The sequence below is a fragment of the Mobula hypostoma genome, chromosome 2 (assembly GCF_963921235.1).
Source record: "Mobula hypostoma chromosome 2, sMobHyp1.1, whole genome shotgun sequence".
Classification (NCBI taxonomy): domain Eukaryota; kingdom Metazoa; phylum Chordata; class Chondrichthyes; order Myliobatiformes; family Myliobatidae; genus Mobula; species Mobula hypostoma.
In genome coordinates this window covers 167,429,372-167,447,056 of record NC_086098.1, presented here as the reverse complement: position 1 = coordinate 167,447,056, position 17,685 = coordinate 167,429,372, and the positions used below count along the sequence as shown (strand labels likewise).

The 17,685-nt window shown below is 39.6% G+C and overlaps 1 protein-coding gene across 1 annotated transcript in view; it reads right to left on the bottom strand.

Moving 5' to 3' along the window:
- Positions 1–12,057, bottom strand: part of LOC134359954 (double-strand-break repair protein rad21 homolog) — a 100,200-nt gene extending 88,143 nt beyond the window's left edge. The window contains exons 1-5 of the mRNA XM_063073853.1: positions 11,914–12,057; positions 10,714–10,843; positions 8,856–8,955; positions 6,060–6,160; positions 480–668 (exon numbers count right to left, since the gene is read on the bottom strand). Of these exons, the coding sequence (XP_062929923.1) occupies positions 480–668; positions 6,060–6,160; positions 8,856–8,955; positions 10,714–10,843; positions 11,914–12,057 (664 nt within the window). The remainder of the gene's footprint in view (positions 1–479; positions 669–6,059; positions 6,161–8,855; positions 8,956–10,713; positions 10,844–11,913) is intronic.
- Between the last annotated feature and the right edge of the window lie 5,628 nt (positions 12,058–17,685).

The following is a 17,685-nucleotide window of genomic DNA, read 5'->3' as shown; positions in this document are numbered from 1 at the left end:
TCATCACAACTCACAAATAGGTTAAATTTTGTTGTAAATTTACCATAATATCCATAGTTCAATGAGCCCTACACCAGTTGCAGAGGTGTCAAATATACACTCACAAATAAATTGCAAATCATGCAAGTGTCTTCTTGCAGAAATGACTTCTGACCATCTGCCCCAATATTAACAGGCTGCTCTATAACTGGCTAACCATGGAGACTACAAATAAATCTGCACAATCAAGATTAGATTTTGTCCATTACTATTTTTATATACAATAGGGAAATGCAAGATGAGACATACAATGACTGAGGTTTCATTTCACTCACCTTTTCTGAGATGATAAAATAATAATCCCCAAGTAAGAGGTTTACACTAATTATTAACCAATTATTTCCTTGTGGTTGTTTCAAAAATTATAATAAAACACTTATTCAGAAACAGATGAAAGAAGCAAGCCACTAAAATGTACCTAAAAATTACATGTAACATACCTAACATACAAGCTGCTCCCTCATCACCAAATCCATCATTCTGAAAGCTGCTTTTATCATAGCTTAACATGAATCCTTTCATGGAAGTACCAGAATTATTTTCTGGTGTTTGAGGAAGCAATGATTCACTTGTGCTTATTACATTGTCATCCAGGATACCAATATTCCCTAACATCCCATAACCATCACCTGCCAAAGAAATCACATACATTTAGAATCATATTTTTCATTATCCATATCATGCAGAAGTCTCCATCATCTCTGAGGAGAAGGTGAAAAATTCTTTATGTAAACTGTGTTTAATAATGAAGACAAGGAAGTCACACTAAAATGGACAGACATTCAAAATCAAATACAGATATTTACGATTTATTGACAGATACCATGAAGATATGACAGCATTACATTTTCCTTAAACAGGTTTTTTTATAATCACACACCATAAAATTCCTAAATAATAGCTATCCTTTTCCCAATAAATTTACCATTTTATAAAATATCTACTTGATGTAAGACAGATAGTGACAGCTCAGCTCAACTTGTTTTTGAAGGAAGCAAGACTTGAAATTCCTATAAGAGTAAAAAGTCCTTTTCCACAATCTTGAGTAGATAATCAAGCAATTCTGTCTCGACCTGAAACACTGGCCATCTCTTTGCCTTCAAAGATGTTGCATGACCTACTGACAATTGTTTGTATTTGTCTGCTGTAAAGTTATCCACCTGCAACATTAACTATTTTTTCTCTCTGCAGACTCTGCCTGATCCGCTGAATATCTCTAGCATTAGTCTAATATTATCAAAGTTGTCCTTGCCCCAATTTAGGTCTCAAACTTGCGGACCAGTGTTATCCTTTTTCATAACTATTTCAAAATGAATAGAAATATGGTCACTATGCTTAATGCTTGGGAAACAGTAAGCAGACAGAGCCTATATACTATTGAGCTTAAAAGAATAAGGTTTAGTCTCACAGAAGCATATGAATTTCTGACATGGTATATAAGGAGCTGATGTCTTCGCTAGACGGGATGTCACAGTCCTAAAATAAGGGGTTGTCTATTCAGGACAGAGATGAGAAGAAATTTCTGCAGCTAGACATTGGAGAATCTTTTGAATCCTCCAAAGCGGATTGTGGAACTCAGTGGTTAAGTTTATTCCATTAAGAAATCAGTATGTTTTTAGATATTAAGAGAATCAAGAATGTGGAGTTAATACAGGGAAGTAGAGCAGCCGTGATCTTACTGAATGCTGCACCAAACACAAACGGCCAAACTGCCTATTCCTACTGTTTCGTATATTCTTAATGCATCCAAAGGAAAACAAGCATGGAACAATATAACATAGAACAATCCGAAAAACACCAAGATGATCACTGAGGTCTCCCCCTCCTCCCCTACTGGTGACATTTAGACCATAAGACCATAAGACGAAAGGTTCAAAAAACTAGGTCATGATAGAGATCTAGAAAATTGTAAGGCCAGCAGGAAGGAGTTGAAGAACGAAATTAGGAGAGCCACAAGGGGCCATGAGAAGGACTTGGCGAGCAGGATTAAGGAAAACCCCGAAGTATTCTACAAGTACATGAAGAGCAAGAGGATAAGATGTGAGAGAAAAAGGACCAATCAAGTGTGACAATGGAAAAGTGTGCATAGAACCAGAGGAGGTAGTGGAGGCACTTAATGAATACCTCGCTTCAGTATTCACTATGGAAAAGGATCTTGGCAATTGTAGGGATGACTTAAGCAGACTGAAAAGTTTGAGCATATAGACATTAAGAAAGAGAATGTGCTGGAGCTTTTGGAAAGCACCAAGTTGGATAAGTCACTGGGACTGGATGAGATGTACCCCAGGCCACTGTGGGAAGCGAGGGAGGAGATTGCTGAGCTTCCGGTAATGATCTTTGCATCATCAATGGGGACGGGAGAGGTTCCGGAGGATTGGAAGGTTGTGGATGTTATTCCCTTATTCAAAAGAGGGAGTAGAGATAGCCCAGGAAATTAAAGACCAGTGAGTCTTACTTCAGTGGTTGGTAAGTTGATGGAGATGATCCTGAGAGGCAGGATGTATGAATATTTGGAGAGGCATAATATGATTAAGAATAGTCAGCATGGCTTTGTCAAAGGCAGGTCGTGCCTTACGAGCCTGTTTGAATTTATTGAGGATGTCACTAAACACATTGATGAAGGTAGAGCAGTAGATGTAGTGTATATGGATTTCAGCAAGGCATCTGATAAGCTATCCCATGCAAGGCTTTTATGAAAGTAAGGATGCATGGGATTCAAGGGGACCTTGCTTTGTGGATCCAGAAATGGCTTGCCCACAGAAGATAAAGAGTGGTTGTAGACGGGTCATATTCTGCATGGAGGTTGGTGACCAGTGGTGTGCCTCAGGGATCTGTTCTGGGACCCCTACTCTTTGTGATTTTTACAAATGACCTGGATGAAGAAGTGGAGGGATGAAATAGTAAATTTGCTGATGACACAAAGGTTGGGGGTGTTGTGGATAGTGTGGAGGGCTGTCAGAGGTTACAGTGGGACATTGATAGAATGCAAAACTGGGCTGAGAGTGGCAGATGGAGTTCAATCCAGGTAAGTGTGAGGTGGTTCATTTTGGTAGGTCAAATAAGATGGCAGTATATAGTATTAATGATAAGACTCTTGGCAGTGTGGAGGATCAGAGGGATCTTGGGGTCCGAGTCCATAGGACACTCAAAGCTGCTGTGCAGGTTGACTGTGTGGTTAAGAAGGCATACGGTGCATTGGCCTTTATCAACCGTGGGATTGAGATAAAGAGCCGAGAGGTAATGTTACAGCTATATAAGAACCTGGTCAGACCTCACTTGGAGTACTGTGCTCAGTTCTGGTTACCTCACTACAGGAAGGATGTGGAAACTATAGAAAGGGTGCAGTGGAAATTTACAAGGATGTTGCCTGGATTGGGGACCATGCCTTATGAGAATAGTTTTGAGTGAACTTGGCCTTTTCTCCTTGGAGCGACGAAGGATGAGAGTTGATCTGATAGAGGTATATAAGATCCTGTGGCTAGTCAAAGAGGTTTTTTTTCCGCAAGGCTGAAATGGCTAACACAAAAGGGCACAGTTTTAAGGTGCTTGGAAGTAGGTACAGAGGAGAAGTCAGGGGTAAGTTTTTTTACACAAAGAGTGGTGTGTGCGTAGAATGGATGCTGGCGACAGTGGTGGAGGCAGATACAATAGGGTCTTTTAAGAGACTCCTGGATAGGTACATGGAGCTTAGAAATATAGAGGGCAATGGGCAACCTGAGGTAATTTCTAAAGTAAGTACATGTTCAGCACAGTTCTGTGGGCCAAAGGGCCTGTATTGTGCTGTAGGTTTTCTATGTTTCTATGCTTCAGCCATAATTGGTGGAGCAGACTCCTCAGCCCTACTCCCCAGCCTTCTCCCTGTAACCTTTGATGCCTTATCTAGTCAAGAACCTATCAAGCTCTGCCTTAAGTACACCCAATTTACTGGGAGTGTTGTATACAAAGAGCCCAAAGCATTGTTGAGGATCCCTATCACTCATCCCACTACCATCATGAAGGACGTACAGGAGTCCCAGGATAAGGGTAACAGCTCCTCCCCCAAGTTGTGAGACTAATGAATACCCTGTCACCAAAGAGGTCTTGTCACCAGGACAGCGAATTGTTTACTGTTTACCTGCGCACTTCATATGCATTTTTAACTCTATTTTATTAACTTATTTGTGGTAATATTTTGTTTAATATGCTGTATGAGATACATGTATTGTGAGTGCACAGTGGTCCAGAGGAACATTATTTGGTTTGGTTGTACATATGTATAGTCAGATGACAATAAACTAAAACTTGCATACAGCACAGGAACAAGCCCTTCAGCTCAGTGTTATGCAGAACCAACTAAAATAGTAATTAAATCCTAATTTATTTGCTTCTGAACTGAGGGGTTACTAGGCTGTTTTCTCTGATATTTCGGCAACAGCAATAATGGCAAAAGGCAGCTCATACAAGGTTGAGTTCAAAGAAAATAATTTTTACATTAAACAGCTTAAACCTCACATACTCAAAGCAGCAGAGGTATTTTACATAAACTAGAACCACCAGAATGTTATGTATGCAAACACAGAATAAACTAACGTGTAAAGGCAGATTTTCAGATGCTCTCTAGTGTGCGCTGAAGTGGAAGACTAAGTGGAATGATACTTAACAAAACATTTTCTCTTGTTGCCCAGCAACAAAGCAAGGCATACTGCCATGTTGCCATTATTATGTTGACACCTCACTAGAAATATGTGCTCAAGATTAATCTTTACAAAAACTTTGTTCCATCAAAATGGCACTTTAACTTTGATTTGTGGGCAATATTCTTTCATAAAGCTTATGTTCTTGTGTGTCTGTAACTATGATTTTACATTAGATGTTTAAGCCACATAACTGTATTATGGGAGGTTGTCCATATTGTCAAGATACCTATTTTGTTTGAGGATCAAGGAGTGAGTCTAAATGCCCTACAGTCTATACCCAATGATCACAGTTGCAGAGTGTGAAGGACAGAAAAAGTGAACAGCGAGATTTGAGAATCAGCCACTTCATCATGATCTATTTAACTAGCTATTCTGGCTGAGACCAGTATTGTCATGGCAACAGGATGAAAGAAATATTAACACAGAATTGAAGGATGTTCATACTTAGAAGAGTTAAATTCTTTCCTAAGATATGTAGGTAATTTTTATTTCATTCCATGGGCAGTCATCTGTTTTAGTATATTGCCCATTATATTATTTCTCCACTGAATGTAATTAAAAATCAATTTGGCTCTAAAACAAGTGGGAGATCCACTCTGCAGGTTACTAGCAGGAGTGATGAAAATCTACACCTAATGAATTAAGACTAAATTTTCAAATGTTTTTTATAAAATAAACTTTAAGGATTGTTCCTAAAAGAGTATTTCTCTGAAAATACTGAAGCTATACTACCTAGGACACAAACTTGGGATTTCACCTTTTGTTGTGACACTTCAATTCCAACAACAGAGTCCACTAAATTCCCAATGACCATGATGGCTATGGGCTCTAAGAGTCAAGAAGATGAGCAGATCGTTCATCCAAGGACATCTAAAATGCAAAGTAAGATTGAGTAATTCAGTATCTGGGGGAGTACCACTCAATTTGAGATAGCACCATGATTTAAATGGTGCCTAAAAAGAATGAGGCTTCACTCTCAACCCCTGAGATCTCCTTCAAAAGGAATAACAATTATAAGATTCTGAATTAGAATCGGCTAAATATGAAGTGGTAGACCATCTATTTTCTTCTTAATCAATCCTTCTTCCTCAAGTTTCTACTCTCCTGCAACCTATCTCACCTAAATGGCTTAGTATCTCCTTCTACTGCCATGGTTTGAAAGCAGAACTATAAATGGCCCCTTTTGCAGTTGCAGGATTTAACAACATCTACTTCTAATGGCAAGAAATAACTGCTTATCCTCTGGGCTGTCATAAATCACAATGCAATACATCAGGAAATTTCTAACCATGACTATAGATCATGGATTGGTAAAACAGTAAGTTGAAACAGATTTCTTCTCACCAAATCCATTATCTTGAAGAATACTGCACATATTTTCTTTAAGGGTGATGGCATCAGATGTACTCTGGTTTAATGTAAAGTGCTCAGCAACATCAATTGCACTAGGGACAAAGTTAAATTTAAGTAAATGATTAATATCAGCAACCTACATACTAACACAGAAATTACAATCAGCCCTCCAAAAGCTGTTTAGTTTAAATGTGCAACAGTGATTTACAATAAATACTGATATACCTATCTTTTAAGTCATTTGAGTCATGTTGCTTATCTTGCCTGAGCATTCTTTACTTAAATTCATTATTTATTTTCCTTTTATATTTATCCCATGCACAGAGATTGTATCATAATTAAGATACAAATTGCATGGAATCAAGAAATGTGTGGAATGAAAATTTCAGCCAAGGGCCATGGATCTGTGCCATGGGCCAATGATTTCCACATGTAATAAGCTTCCAATCTCAAGTGGCATCATGGGGTAATAAAGTTTAGACTGCTGGGTATTTGTGTGCATCAGAGGCAAAGATTGGGTTAAGTAATTGACATACTTTGCAAGCCTCACAAATCTGTGTTGTAAAACCACTATTCTGGAAAGGATGACAAGCTTCCCCAGGACAATATAGCTCAGGCTCCCCAATAACTTTCCCACTACTGATGTCAGGCTCACTAGCCTATAATTTCCAAGTTTATTTTTAGAGCCCTTCTTAAACAACTGAACATTGGCTATCCTCCAATCTTCTGCTATAGGGACCCTGCAATTGCTGCACTTGCCTCCCGTAGAGTTCGAAGGAACACCTTGTCAGGCCTTGGGGAATTGTTTCTCTATTAGTCACAATGGTGGTGGTGGTTCCTTTCCACACCTTGCGGCGTATCAGGCAGCAACCTTGAGCTTTCTTTAGCATTTTTGTCTGTTTTTTAGGAGGTCAAGTTGGAAAGCGTGCAAGCAGCCGGTTGGATTTGAACCTAGGACCACTCGTCTCAAGGTCCAGTGCAGACGCCTCTACTCCATTGGCCAGTATTAGTCACAATAGCTGAAAATAAAATCCCTAATGCCAAATATTGTCAAGTATAAATCATAAATTATAGGTGAATTTACATCAGAATTGCTTGTGAGGAGAGAGGAGAGGTAGATTCACTATGAATCGTATCACTTCAACCTTATTTAGGCATTTTACCATATTTGTAATTTAATTTTCACAATAAAAATTGTTAGCTCTTGAGTAATTTAGACTGTTTTAATTTTCTGGCCAAAACTAATATGAGTATTTTCTTTTACACAGCAACAATGATGTTTTGGGAAAGTTTAAGCTGAGCCATAACAATGCTCGGGTCAGTAGGAATGGGCCTGAAATTCCTGGGCAGTAGAATAGCTATGCTCATTCTCTTAGACTGAACAAGAATGTAATGCATTGTAGTAAAAGGAGAGGATAAGATGGCGGCGCGCCTACGTGTGTGCAGCCCTCCGGAGAAAAATGATATCATATCTGTTAAATAGGGGCCGTGGACAATTCTGATTTGATGGAGAATGGACGTGAAAGCACAGAGGAACATCTGGAGAAATTTCTGAAACGCCCGTCCACTGCTGTCGTTACTGTGTGGTCGGGAATCTTTCGGAGGGTAGGCCTCAAAATCCCTGGCCTTGCCTGTGTTTGGCGACCAAGAAGGAGGTTGAATCGTTTGGACAGAGATGGCGCCCAGTACTCGGTGTTGGAGAGCTGATCAGAGCTCGAAGTTTTCAGATGACTCAGAGTCGGATTGTGGTCGGCATGGCAGGGAGAGTTTTTTTTCTTCCTTCTCCCGTCTGCATGAGATGTGGGACATTTGAGAAACTTTGAACTTTACAGTGCTCATGGACTTCTTCATCAAGTTATGGTATTGTTACACCGTTTGTAACTATATGTTATAATTATGTGGTTTTGTCAGTTTTTTCAGTCTTGAGTTTGTCCTGTGTTTTGTGATATCACACCGAAGGAAATAATGTATCATTTCTTAATGCATGCATTACTAAATGACAATAAAAGAGGACTACGTGTCTTCACAATCATAATCATCATAAATGTACCACCTTCCTCTGTGACAATCTCTCAAATGCAATTTTATGTAAAATGTTGAAGAATGCTTTTAATAATGCTGATGAAATATTGTCAGCCTTGGAAGCTTCAGGATATTGTGAGCTAAATTAAGTAATGATACCAAATAAAGGTAAGGGTGCCAAATCGGAAATGGCTAACAATATTGGATGTGTGTGACCTTAAGAACTTTATGTGAAAAAACAAATAGATAAATCTTTCAACATACTATAGTATGTTAGAACAATTCACCTAACGAGTGACCACAAAACCAGGGACATGTTGCAAAATAATTTTAAAGAGGTTATTCCAGATCTGGAAATAATTTTAATATAATGGGCTGCATGGAGACAAAATATGATCAATTAAAAAGAATTAAGAATTATTTGTTTCCTTCATTGCAGAATCAGACATTCTACTGTAACCAGAGAACAGCAACATGCTTCCTTGCTTGACCCTACATTTTTAATTAACAAAATTGAGAATGCTGTAAGCATAATTTAAATAGCAAAAGAACAGACAGAGTTTAAAAGTTTTCTATAAAATTTTACTGAGAAGTGCTTTATAAAAGCTATAATGAATTGTTATATTGCAAACATAATGTAAATCACCAGCAAATCTAACACATAAGAGCACAAATTTAGGTGAGAATTTTTTCTTCAATTCAACAGCCTGTAAGCAGAGCAATAATACAGTTTTGCCCTACAATTTATAAAATTCAGGAACTTACTCCACATCTGGCAGCTGAATAGAAAAATCATGAAACTCTTCAGGTAGTGTTATGGCATTGTATGTGGCTTCAAGGTTTTCTTCATCAAGGTCCACGATATCTATATTAACAAATCATAGCCAATTGGGATTTTATAATGATTTAAAGTTTATGATTTAACTTCCCCACAGTTCCAAAGAATGATCCAGAAAAATACATCAACAATAAAGTTACTTGATTCTACAACAATAATGTTGACGCAAATTGGAAATATGTATTAATTAGCAATAACTTACTCACCCACCAACCTTCCCCCTCACCTGGCTTCATCTATCACCTTCCAGCTTGAACTCCTTCCTCTCCACCCACTTTTTATTTTGGCTTTTTTCCCCTTCCTTTTCAGTATTGATGAAGAGCCTTGGCTCCATGGATACTGCCCAACCTGCATGTTGTGTGTACTGCTATTAGTTAGCAATTCTGCTTCAGATGATCAATGCAGGAATTAGCTTCCCCAAGCTTATTAACAGAATGAGAGAATAGTTATTGCCCAGGAGAGCATTCAGGCCATTGAGTTTACACTGTACAAATGCAGAAGTAATTTGCCTTGTCATTCTCCACTGATCCTCCACCCTTAGCCTTCAAGTTTATTGCTTTTCAATGCCATGAGTAAATCTGGCCTTCACTATAATCATTGGCAGTGCATTCCACTTGCAACATAAAGGATTTCCTCCTCATATCACTTTTTCTTTCATCAGAAGACCACAGAGTGCAGATCAGAAATAAAATCTCCTCCTAACTGACAATCAAAAGGTGTACCTCAAGGATGTGAGCTTAGCCTGCTGCTCTACCCCCCTCTACACTCAAGACTGTGTTGTTAGACACAGCTCCAACACCTTCTATAAATTCACTGATGACACACTGTTGTTGGCAGAATCTCAGACAGTGATGAGGAGGGGTAGAAGAGTGAGATAGATCAGCTAGCTGAGTGGTATCACAACAACAGTCTTGCACTCAGACCAAGGACTTGATAGTGGACTTAAGGGGAGGTCTAAAGAACACACACCAGTCCTCATTGAGGGGTTAGCAGTGGAAAGGGTGAGTAGCTTCAAGTTCCTGGCTGTCAACATCTCTGAAAGTCCACCCAGGCCCAACATATTGATGCAGTTATGAAGAAGGCTATATTTCATTAGGAAATTAAGATTTGGTATGTCACCAAAGGCACTTGCAAATTTCTACAGAGGTACCATGGAGAGCATTCTAACTGGCTGCACCACTGCCTGGTGTGGAGGCACCAATGCACAAGACTGGAAAAAGCTGCAGGTGGTGTACACTCAGTCAGCTCCATCATGGGCACTAGCCTCTGCAGCATCGATGACATCTTCAAAAAGCAATGCCTCAAGAAGGCAGCATCATCAAGGACCCTCGCCATCCAGGACATGCCCTCCTCTCATTACTACCATCAGGGAGGAGGCATAGGAGCCTGAAGACTCACACTCACATCTTAGGAACAACATCTTCCCCTCTGTCATCAGATTTCTGAATGATCCATGGACACTACCTCACTAATTTCCTCTCTTTTTGAATTACTTTTTAAAATATTTCTTATTGTAACTTATAGTAATTTCTGACGTATTGCATTGAACTGCTGTCGCAAGACAAATTTCACAACATATGTCAGTGATAGTAAACCTGATCCTTATTCTGAAAGCTGCTAAGAAAATTCATGAATGATTAAATCTATAAAGACATTACTAAATGTGATAAAACAAGGTTTAAGTACACCTGTGAAACCCTGTCGTCATTATCTTGCAAAAATCAAAAGCAAAATATTTTTAATAAATCAGAAGAACTGTCTAAAGTCCTAGTGATTGTACTGTACCTGGTCGAAAGGCCACCTTAATTTTTGTGAATGTCTCATTGCAGTCTGTCAAGAGATATTTTGCCTTTCGATTGTAAATCCTCACCACTCCTAGAAGAAGGTGGCCTGAAGTTCTCAATGCAATTTTAATCTGAGGGAAATAAAAAAATATCCTGTGTCATGAATAAAGTTCTAATCTGTTATCCAACCTAAACTCACGCACCACATATTAATTATCATTATTTATTTTTGTAATTTTTATGTCTTGTACTACATTGCTGCTGCAAAACAGCAAATTTCACAATATATGTCAGTGATATAAACATGGGTCTGAATTAGATGTGAAATAAGATTAATTCACTGAAGACTGACTGCCTCTAACTTCTCAGATATGACTGATGTTTCCAGAGTGCAATCATTCTGAAATGTCAAGAGTTTGAATTGTAATCTACAAGGACCTACAGATTACATATATATTACATTGTCCATTGTTAAACTTTTGAGGGAGGGAGGAGAAGATGGCGGCGCGACGCAGCACGCGCGGCCGCTCTGAACGATATTGTATCTGTTAACTAGGGGCCGTGCACAATCCTGATTTGATGGAGACAGTGAAAAGCACGGAGGAACACCTGGAGAAACTTCTGAAATGCCCGCTTCGCTGCCGCTGCTACTGTGCGATCGAGAATCTAAGGAGGGGAAGGCCCCAAATCCTCGGGTTTGCCTATTGCCTGTTGCCGGAGCCGGGGTCGAAGCACTCGGTGCTCGGTGTCGGAGGGCTGGTCGGAGGCTCAGAGTTTTCGGACGGATTCAAGAGTCGGCTGTGGTCGGGTGCTTCCAGGATGCTGCATCGGCAAGTTTGCGGCGCTGGAAGCTCATGGCAGGAAGAGTTTTTTTTCTTCCTTCTACCGTCTGCGTAAGATGATGGACTTCCGAGAGACTTTGAGACTTTTTTTTTACCATGCTCATGGTCTGTTCTTCATCAAATTATGGTATTGCTTTGCACTGTTGTAACTATATGTTATAATTATGTGGTGGTTTTTGCAGGTTTTTCAGTCGGTTTGTCTTGTGTTTCTGTGATATCATTCTGGAAACGTCCTCATAATCTAATCTAATCTAATGTCAATTAAAACTACATTCAAAATATAAAGCAGTTTGCAATTCATTAATTGTGTCATGTAAACTTCAGAACTATCTTGTAAATTGAACATCCAGTTACTTTACCTTGGGTGAAATAATGCTTTCAATAGTAGCCTCCAGATTGCACTCAAAGACATGAGCTTTTGTTAGCTTTTTATCCCAATGGGCAGCAAGCCATATCTTAGCCAGTGGCCCACGTTTGCTCAGAAATAAGGAAGCATAGAACATTGCTGCAGCTGCAAGAACCACAAGCGAGAGAAAATGCTGTTGAAGAAGAAAATTTATAGTGAAACATTGAAGAATAATGGATCAGATTAGTGAAAATACAGCAAGGTGCAAGTATGCTAGCACAAGCTATATAGGGACAGTTTTTTCTTAATTTCCTATTTATCATTGAAATGAATGTTTTATAAACTCAGCAATAAATCAAAATTCAAGTTGTCTACAATGTTTAGAAATCTCTTAACCTTCTTAAAATTGCTTAAACTCTTCCTAAGTGTTGAAATTCTTTAAATCACCAGCTCTGGTTAGTACATTCAAATGCATAGAAAACCTCTGTAGACACGTAGCCCCTGAATTCAGACTGAAAGAAATGGTTACAAGTCTTCCCCTGGTTACGAATACCCAACTTATGGATTGCCCATATGTATGAATGAACATTTGGGGAACCAGGAGAAATGATAGGGATGGATTTGCTGGCTGCTGCAGGCAGTTTCTGCTAATTGGGAACTGGACACTTTCCTTTGTTTTTTCTCCCAAACAATGCCTGGCCCCAGATTCAAAAACAGCTGCTTTCCTTCAACCATTTGGTTATAGATCCAACTAGCATAATACACACAAAATGCTGGAGGAACTCAGCGGACCAGGCAGCATCAATGCAGAGAAATAAACAAGTGATGTTTCAGTCTATGACCTTTAATCAGGAATACCCAGCCTACTGGAGGTACTCGGCAGATCAGGTAGCATTATCGAGAGGAATAAAGACTTGATGTTTCAGGTTGAGACTGTTCATCAGACTGGAAATGAAGGGAGAAGAAGCCAGAATAAGAAGGATGGGGGGGGGGGAAGGGGTATTGCTCTGAATTTCCAGCATCTGCTGAGTCTTTTGTGTTTAAAACCAGTACAGAATCATCACCACAGTTTAGCAATACTACAACTACTTTACACAAAAGTTGATTTTTTTCTATTTTCATTTGAGTTTCTTATACAATTTGTGTATAATTTATTCTGAGTTCATGCTTTTTTTGCGAATGTTGCTTAACTGATGCTATGTGCCTGTGATGCCACCTGAACCTTGTTTTCCATTGCATCTGTGCATACATATACTTGTGCACACGACAATAAGCTCCACTGTGACTTTTGACTTCAGTCACTGGGTCAGTGAGGTCAGTTGACAGCCGCTCTTTTCCCATGCCTGCTTGCTCTCGTCACAGCCTTTTCTGTCATTTCCAATTTATGAATAGTTCTCAGGAACAGAACTTAGTCATACTGTGGGGACTTCCTATATGTGGTTGAAAGCAAGAGAGAAAACTTTACGCTGTAGAATACAGATTGCCCGGTCACTTAAACAGAAGAATGGCAGGTGGAATTTAATCCAGAAGCATCTTTAATCAGAGGCAAAGATTGAGATTAGAGTGATTTCAGAAAGTTTATTTTTCCACACAGCGTGGTTAGAATTCGGAATACACTACCTGAGAGGGTGGAGGAGGCAGTAATTCTCAAATATTTACTCAAACTTGAATTGCTAAGGCACAGAAGGCTACTGAAGAGGTGCTGGCAAATAAGATTAGTTTATACAAAGGGCCTATTGCTGTGCTGTATGACTCTGGAGGCAAGGTAATGTATTTGAGAAGGTATAAAAAGACAAATGAAAACACAGTAAATGAGAAGCTACTGGGAGTACTGAGGAACGGAAGACCTTGGAAGAATATGCCCATAGATTGTTAAAGTTAGCAGGTTAGATCAACAGTTGTATAGCTATATGGAACATGTTCCTTTACTTTGCTGAGGCAGGGCATGTAAGACAAAGGAACTTACATGAAATTCTAGGAGATCCCAGCTTGAGTACTGCATATAGTTTGATCACCAGATTACAAAAAGATGCAAATGTCCTGAGATCTACAGACTTATGAGGATTTGCCAAAATTTGAAAGCTTCAGCAATGAAGAAAAAAGATGGGCTAGAGCTGTTTCCTTGTGAAAGGGAAGATTAAGGAGAAGAAATTTAGGTAAATAAGATAAAGGGGCCCAAAGGAATTGAAAACAAAGAGTGCATAGATTTGAAGAACATAAGACCATAAGACATAGGAGCAAAATTAGGCCATTCAGCCCATTTGATCATGGCTGATTTATTATCCCTCTCAACCGCATTCTCCTTCCTTCTCCCCATAACCTTTGACACCCTATCAACCTCCACTTTAAATTTACTTTTTGACTTGGCCACCACAACCATCTGTGGCAATGCATTCTAGATTTACCTAAAGAAATTCCTCCTCATCTCTGTTCTAAATGAATATCCCTCTATTCTAAAGCTGTGCTCTCTGGTCCTAGACTCCCCCAATGTTGTAAACATCCTCTCCACGTCCACTCTGTCTAGGACTTTCAACATTCAATAGGTTGCAATAAGATCCCTCCTCATTCTTCCAAACAACAGCAAGTACAGGCCCAGAGCTACCAAATATTCCACATGTGTTAACCCTTTCAATCTCAGGACCATTCTCATAAACCTCCAACTGGATGCTCTCCAACGCCAGCAAATCTTTTTTTAGAATAGGGTCCAAAACTGCTCACAATACTTCAAATGTGATCTGACCAATGCCTTATAAAGCCTCAGCATTACACCCCTACTTTTATATTCTAGTCCTCTGGAAATAAATATGAACATTGCACTTGCCTTCCTTACTACTGACTCAACCTGCAAGTTAAGCTTTGGGAACCCTGCAACAGGACTCCCAAAGTCCCTTTGCACCTCTGATTTCTGAATTAAATCCTGTTTAAAAAATGTCTTTATTCCTTCTACTGAAGTGCATGATCAAACACGTCCCTACACAATATTCCTGATGACATGTCTCAGCCGGCAACGTCAACTATGCACTTTTCGATAAATGCTGCCTGGCCTGCTAAGTTCCTCCAGCATTTGGTGTGTTGCTTGGGAGTTCCAGCATCTGCAGATTTTCTCTGTCTATATTCCATCTGCCAACATTCCTATTGTCTATATTCCATTGCCTAGAATCCCAATCTGACCAAGTCCTGCAAACACCGTGCTTCTCTACCTATCTTTGTATCATTCGCAAACTTGGCTTCAAAGCGATCAATTCCATTTATTATGGAGATGTAAACAATCCCAATTAAAAAAATGTACTCTGTAGTACCAATATTGAAACCAAATTAGCAGCACCATGTCCTCTGGAGCATAAGTCAGTGTCTATAACAGCATAAAAAACATAAACCAGGGTGAGCCCAAATCCCGGTGTCCATTCCACTATTCAGTAATTAAGCTAATCCTGCATCTTCACTTACAGGTACATTTGTGCCCAATTCCTAATATTCCTCTTATCTTAAGAGCTAAGAAGCCACCAATCCCAACCTTGAATATATAATGTTCAGAAGTTTGCTATTATCTTGTCTGCATAATGGTTCCAATCCAGTCAGTGTAAACAAAAGCACTGGCACGGTGGCATAGTGGTTAATACAACAATTTACACTATAGGTGATCCGGGTTCAATTCCCTCTGCTGTCTGTAAGGAGTTTGTGCATTCTTCCTGTGACCACGTGGGTTTCCTCCCACAGTCCAAAATGAACTAGTTCATAGGTTAATTAATTGGTCATTGTAAGTTGTCCCGTGGTTAGGATAGGGTTAAATCAGGAGCTACTGGGTGGCAGGCCTGAAGGAACGGAAAGACCAGTTCCACTCTGTATCTCAATAAATAAAAATAAATTAAAACTTTCTGTATTTACAATCAAACAGGAATTTATTTAGAACCAAGCTGGTACATGAGACTGCTGCATTGTTAGAGATGATCTCTGCTGCATGTAATGATGGATTTGGTATAGTACACTCTGGTAATCCAAACGACTGGCACATTGGTACTGCCAGATATTCTGAAATAGACAACATTATTTCCTTTTAATTCACGTTTTTTAGATACCACACAAGGGTGTAATGATGATTTTTCAGTGAACTTGCTCTATCGTGACCTGGTTAATCCAAAAGGACACCATGCGCCAGACAAGAATGGCTGACTGTCTGGTGCAACATGCAAAACAAAAGTGAACTTGCGGTATGGAACTGGCTGAGAAATATTGGGCCAAAGTATTGAATAGGGTTCATTTCTCATCATCGTGTGCTAGACTGGGGCTCATACAATTTAAAGTTTTACACAGGGTACATTTAAGTAAAGCCAGACTTGCAGACATATACCCTGGGACAGACGCTGGCTGTGACAGGTGTTCCTTCTCTCCGGCTGGTTTAGTACATGCATTTTGGTCATGCCCTCGGCTTGATGACTATTGGGCACTGGTTTTTTAAATTATCAGCGAGGTTTTGGGGGTGACACTGAGACCTTGCCCGCTTATAGCTGTATTTGGTGTGGCAGATGATGATTTGGGTTTAAATGCAAGCCAGTCGGATATCATTGCACTTACATTGCTATTGGCCCGTAGGAGAATTCTGCTGGTTTGGAAATCTGCCACTCCCCTAACTGCTGCTGCTTAGTTAGAAGATGTAATGTTTTTTCTGAAATTAGAAAAGATTAAATTCACTTTGAGGGGGTCTGTGAAAAAGTTCTATTTGAAATGGGGACCTTTCTTATCATATTTTGGGAGTCTTAAGGAATTACCTACTAGTTGAGGACATTTGATTGAACTTGGGAAGTTGCCTCCCATTTAACACGCTTATAATTTACCTCACAGGGTGGTTGATGAATTGTAATTATGAGTGTATTTTGGATCAACTGACATGTTGCAGATGTGCGTGAGCCGTCGGCTTGAAGTAGTGTGGGGGTATGGTTGTGAAATGTCCGTACTTGTATTTGTGAATTGTTGTATTGTAAATATATTAGCTGCCATGATATGTTCGGGGAGGACGGGTGGGAGGAGGTCTGTTTTGGGGGTACGATATAAAAGCAAAATGGAGGAAAATGTAATCCATTATATATTCTGTATTGTGTCATTCCTTCAATAAAAAAAATTTTTTTAAAGTGAACTTGCTTAAAAGATAGCAAGAAAAGACACACAAGTGAGTTCAAAGATTGAATGGGAATTTAAGAGAATACGAAAACAGGGGCTACATCATGTTACAGGGCAACAGGGGTCCCTGAGTGTGAATGGAAACACAGAATGCAGTGAATTGAAGGGTGAACAAAAACAGAAGCCTTGGTGAGTGAGAGAGAGAATAAGCACAGGGAAATAGTATGTCAGAGGGAGATTGGAAACAGGGAAATGGTGTTAGAGGGAAAATGAGAACACAGAAGTGGTGAGTCAGAGGAACGAGAACAGGGAAATAGTGTGTCAGAGGGAAAACAGGAACAGGGATATAGTGTGTCAGAAGGAGAACAGGAACAGGGATATGGTGTGTCAGAGGGAAAACAGGAACAGGGATATAGTGTGTCAGAAGGAGAACAGGAATAGGGATATGGTGTGTCAGAGGGAAAACTGTAACAGTCCGTTCTACCCGCAGGTTAAAGACCTACTGCACTCCAGGAAGAGAAAATCAGGAGAACACACACCAGTCCTCATCAAGGGATCAGCAGGAGAAAGGGTGAACAACTTCAAGTTCCTGAGTGTCGACCTCTCTGGGAACCTAGCCTGGGTCCAACATATTGATGCAATTATGAACAAGACATGACAGCAGCTAGGT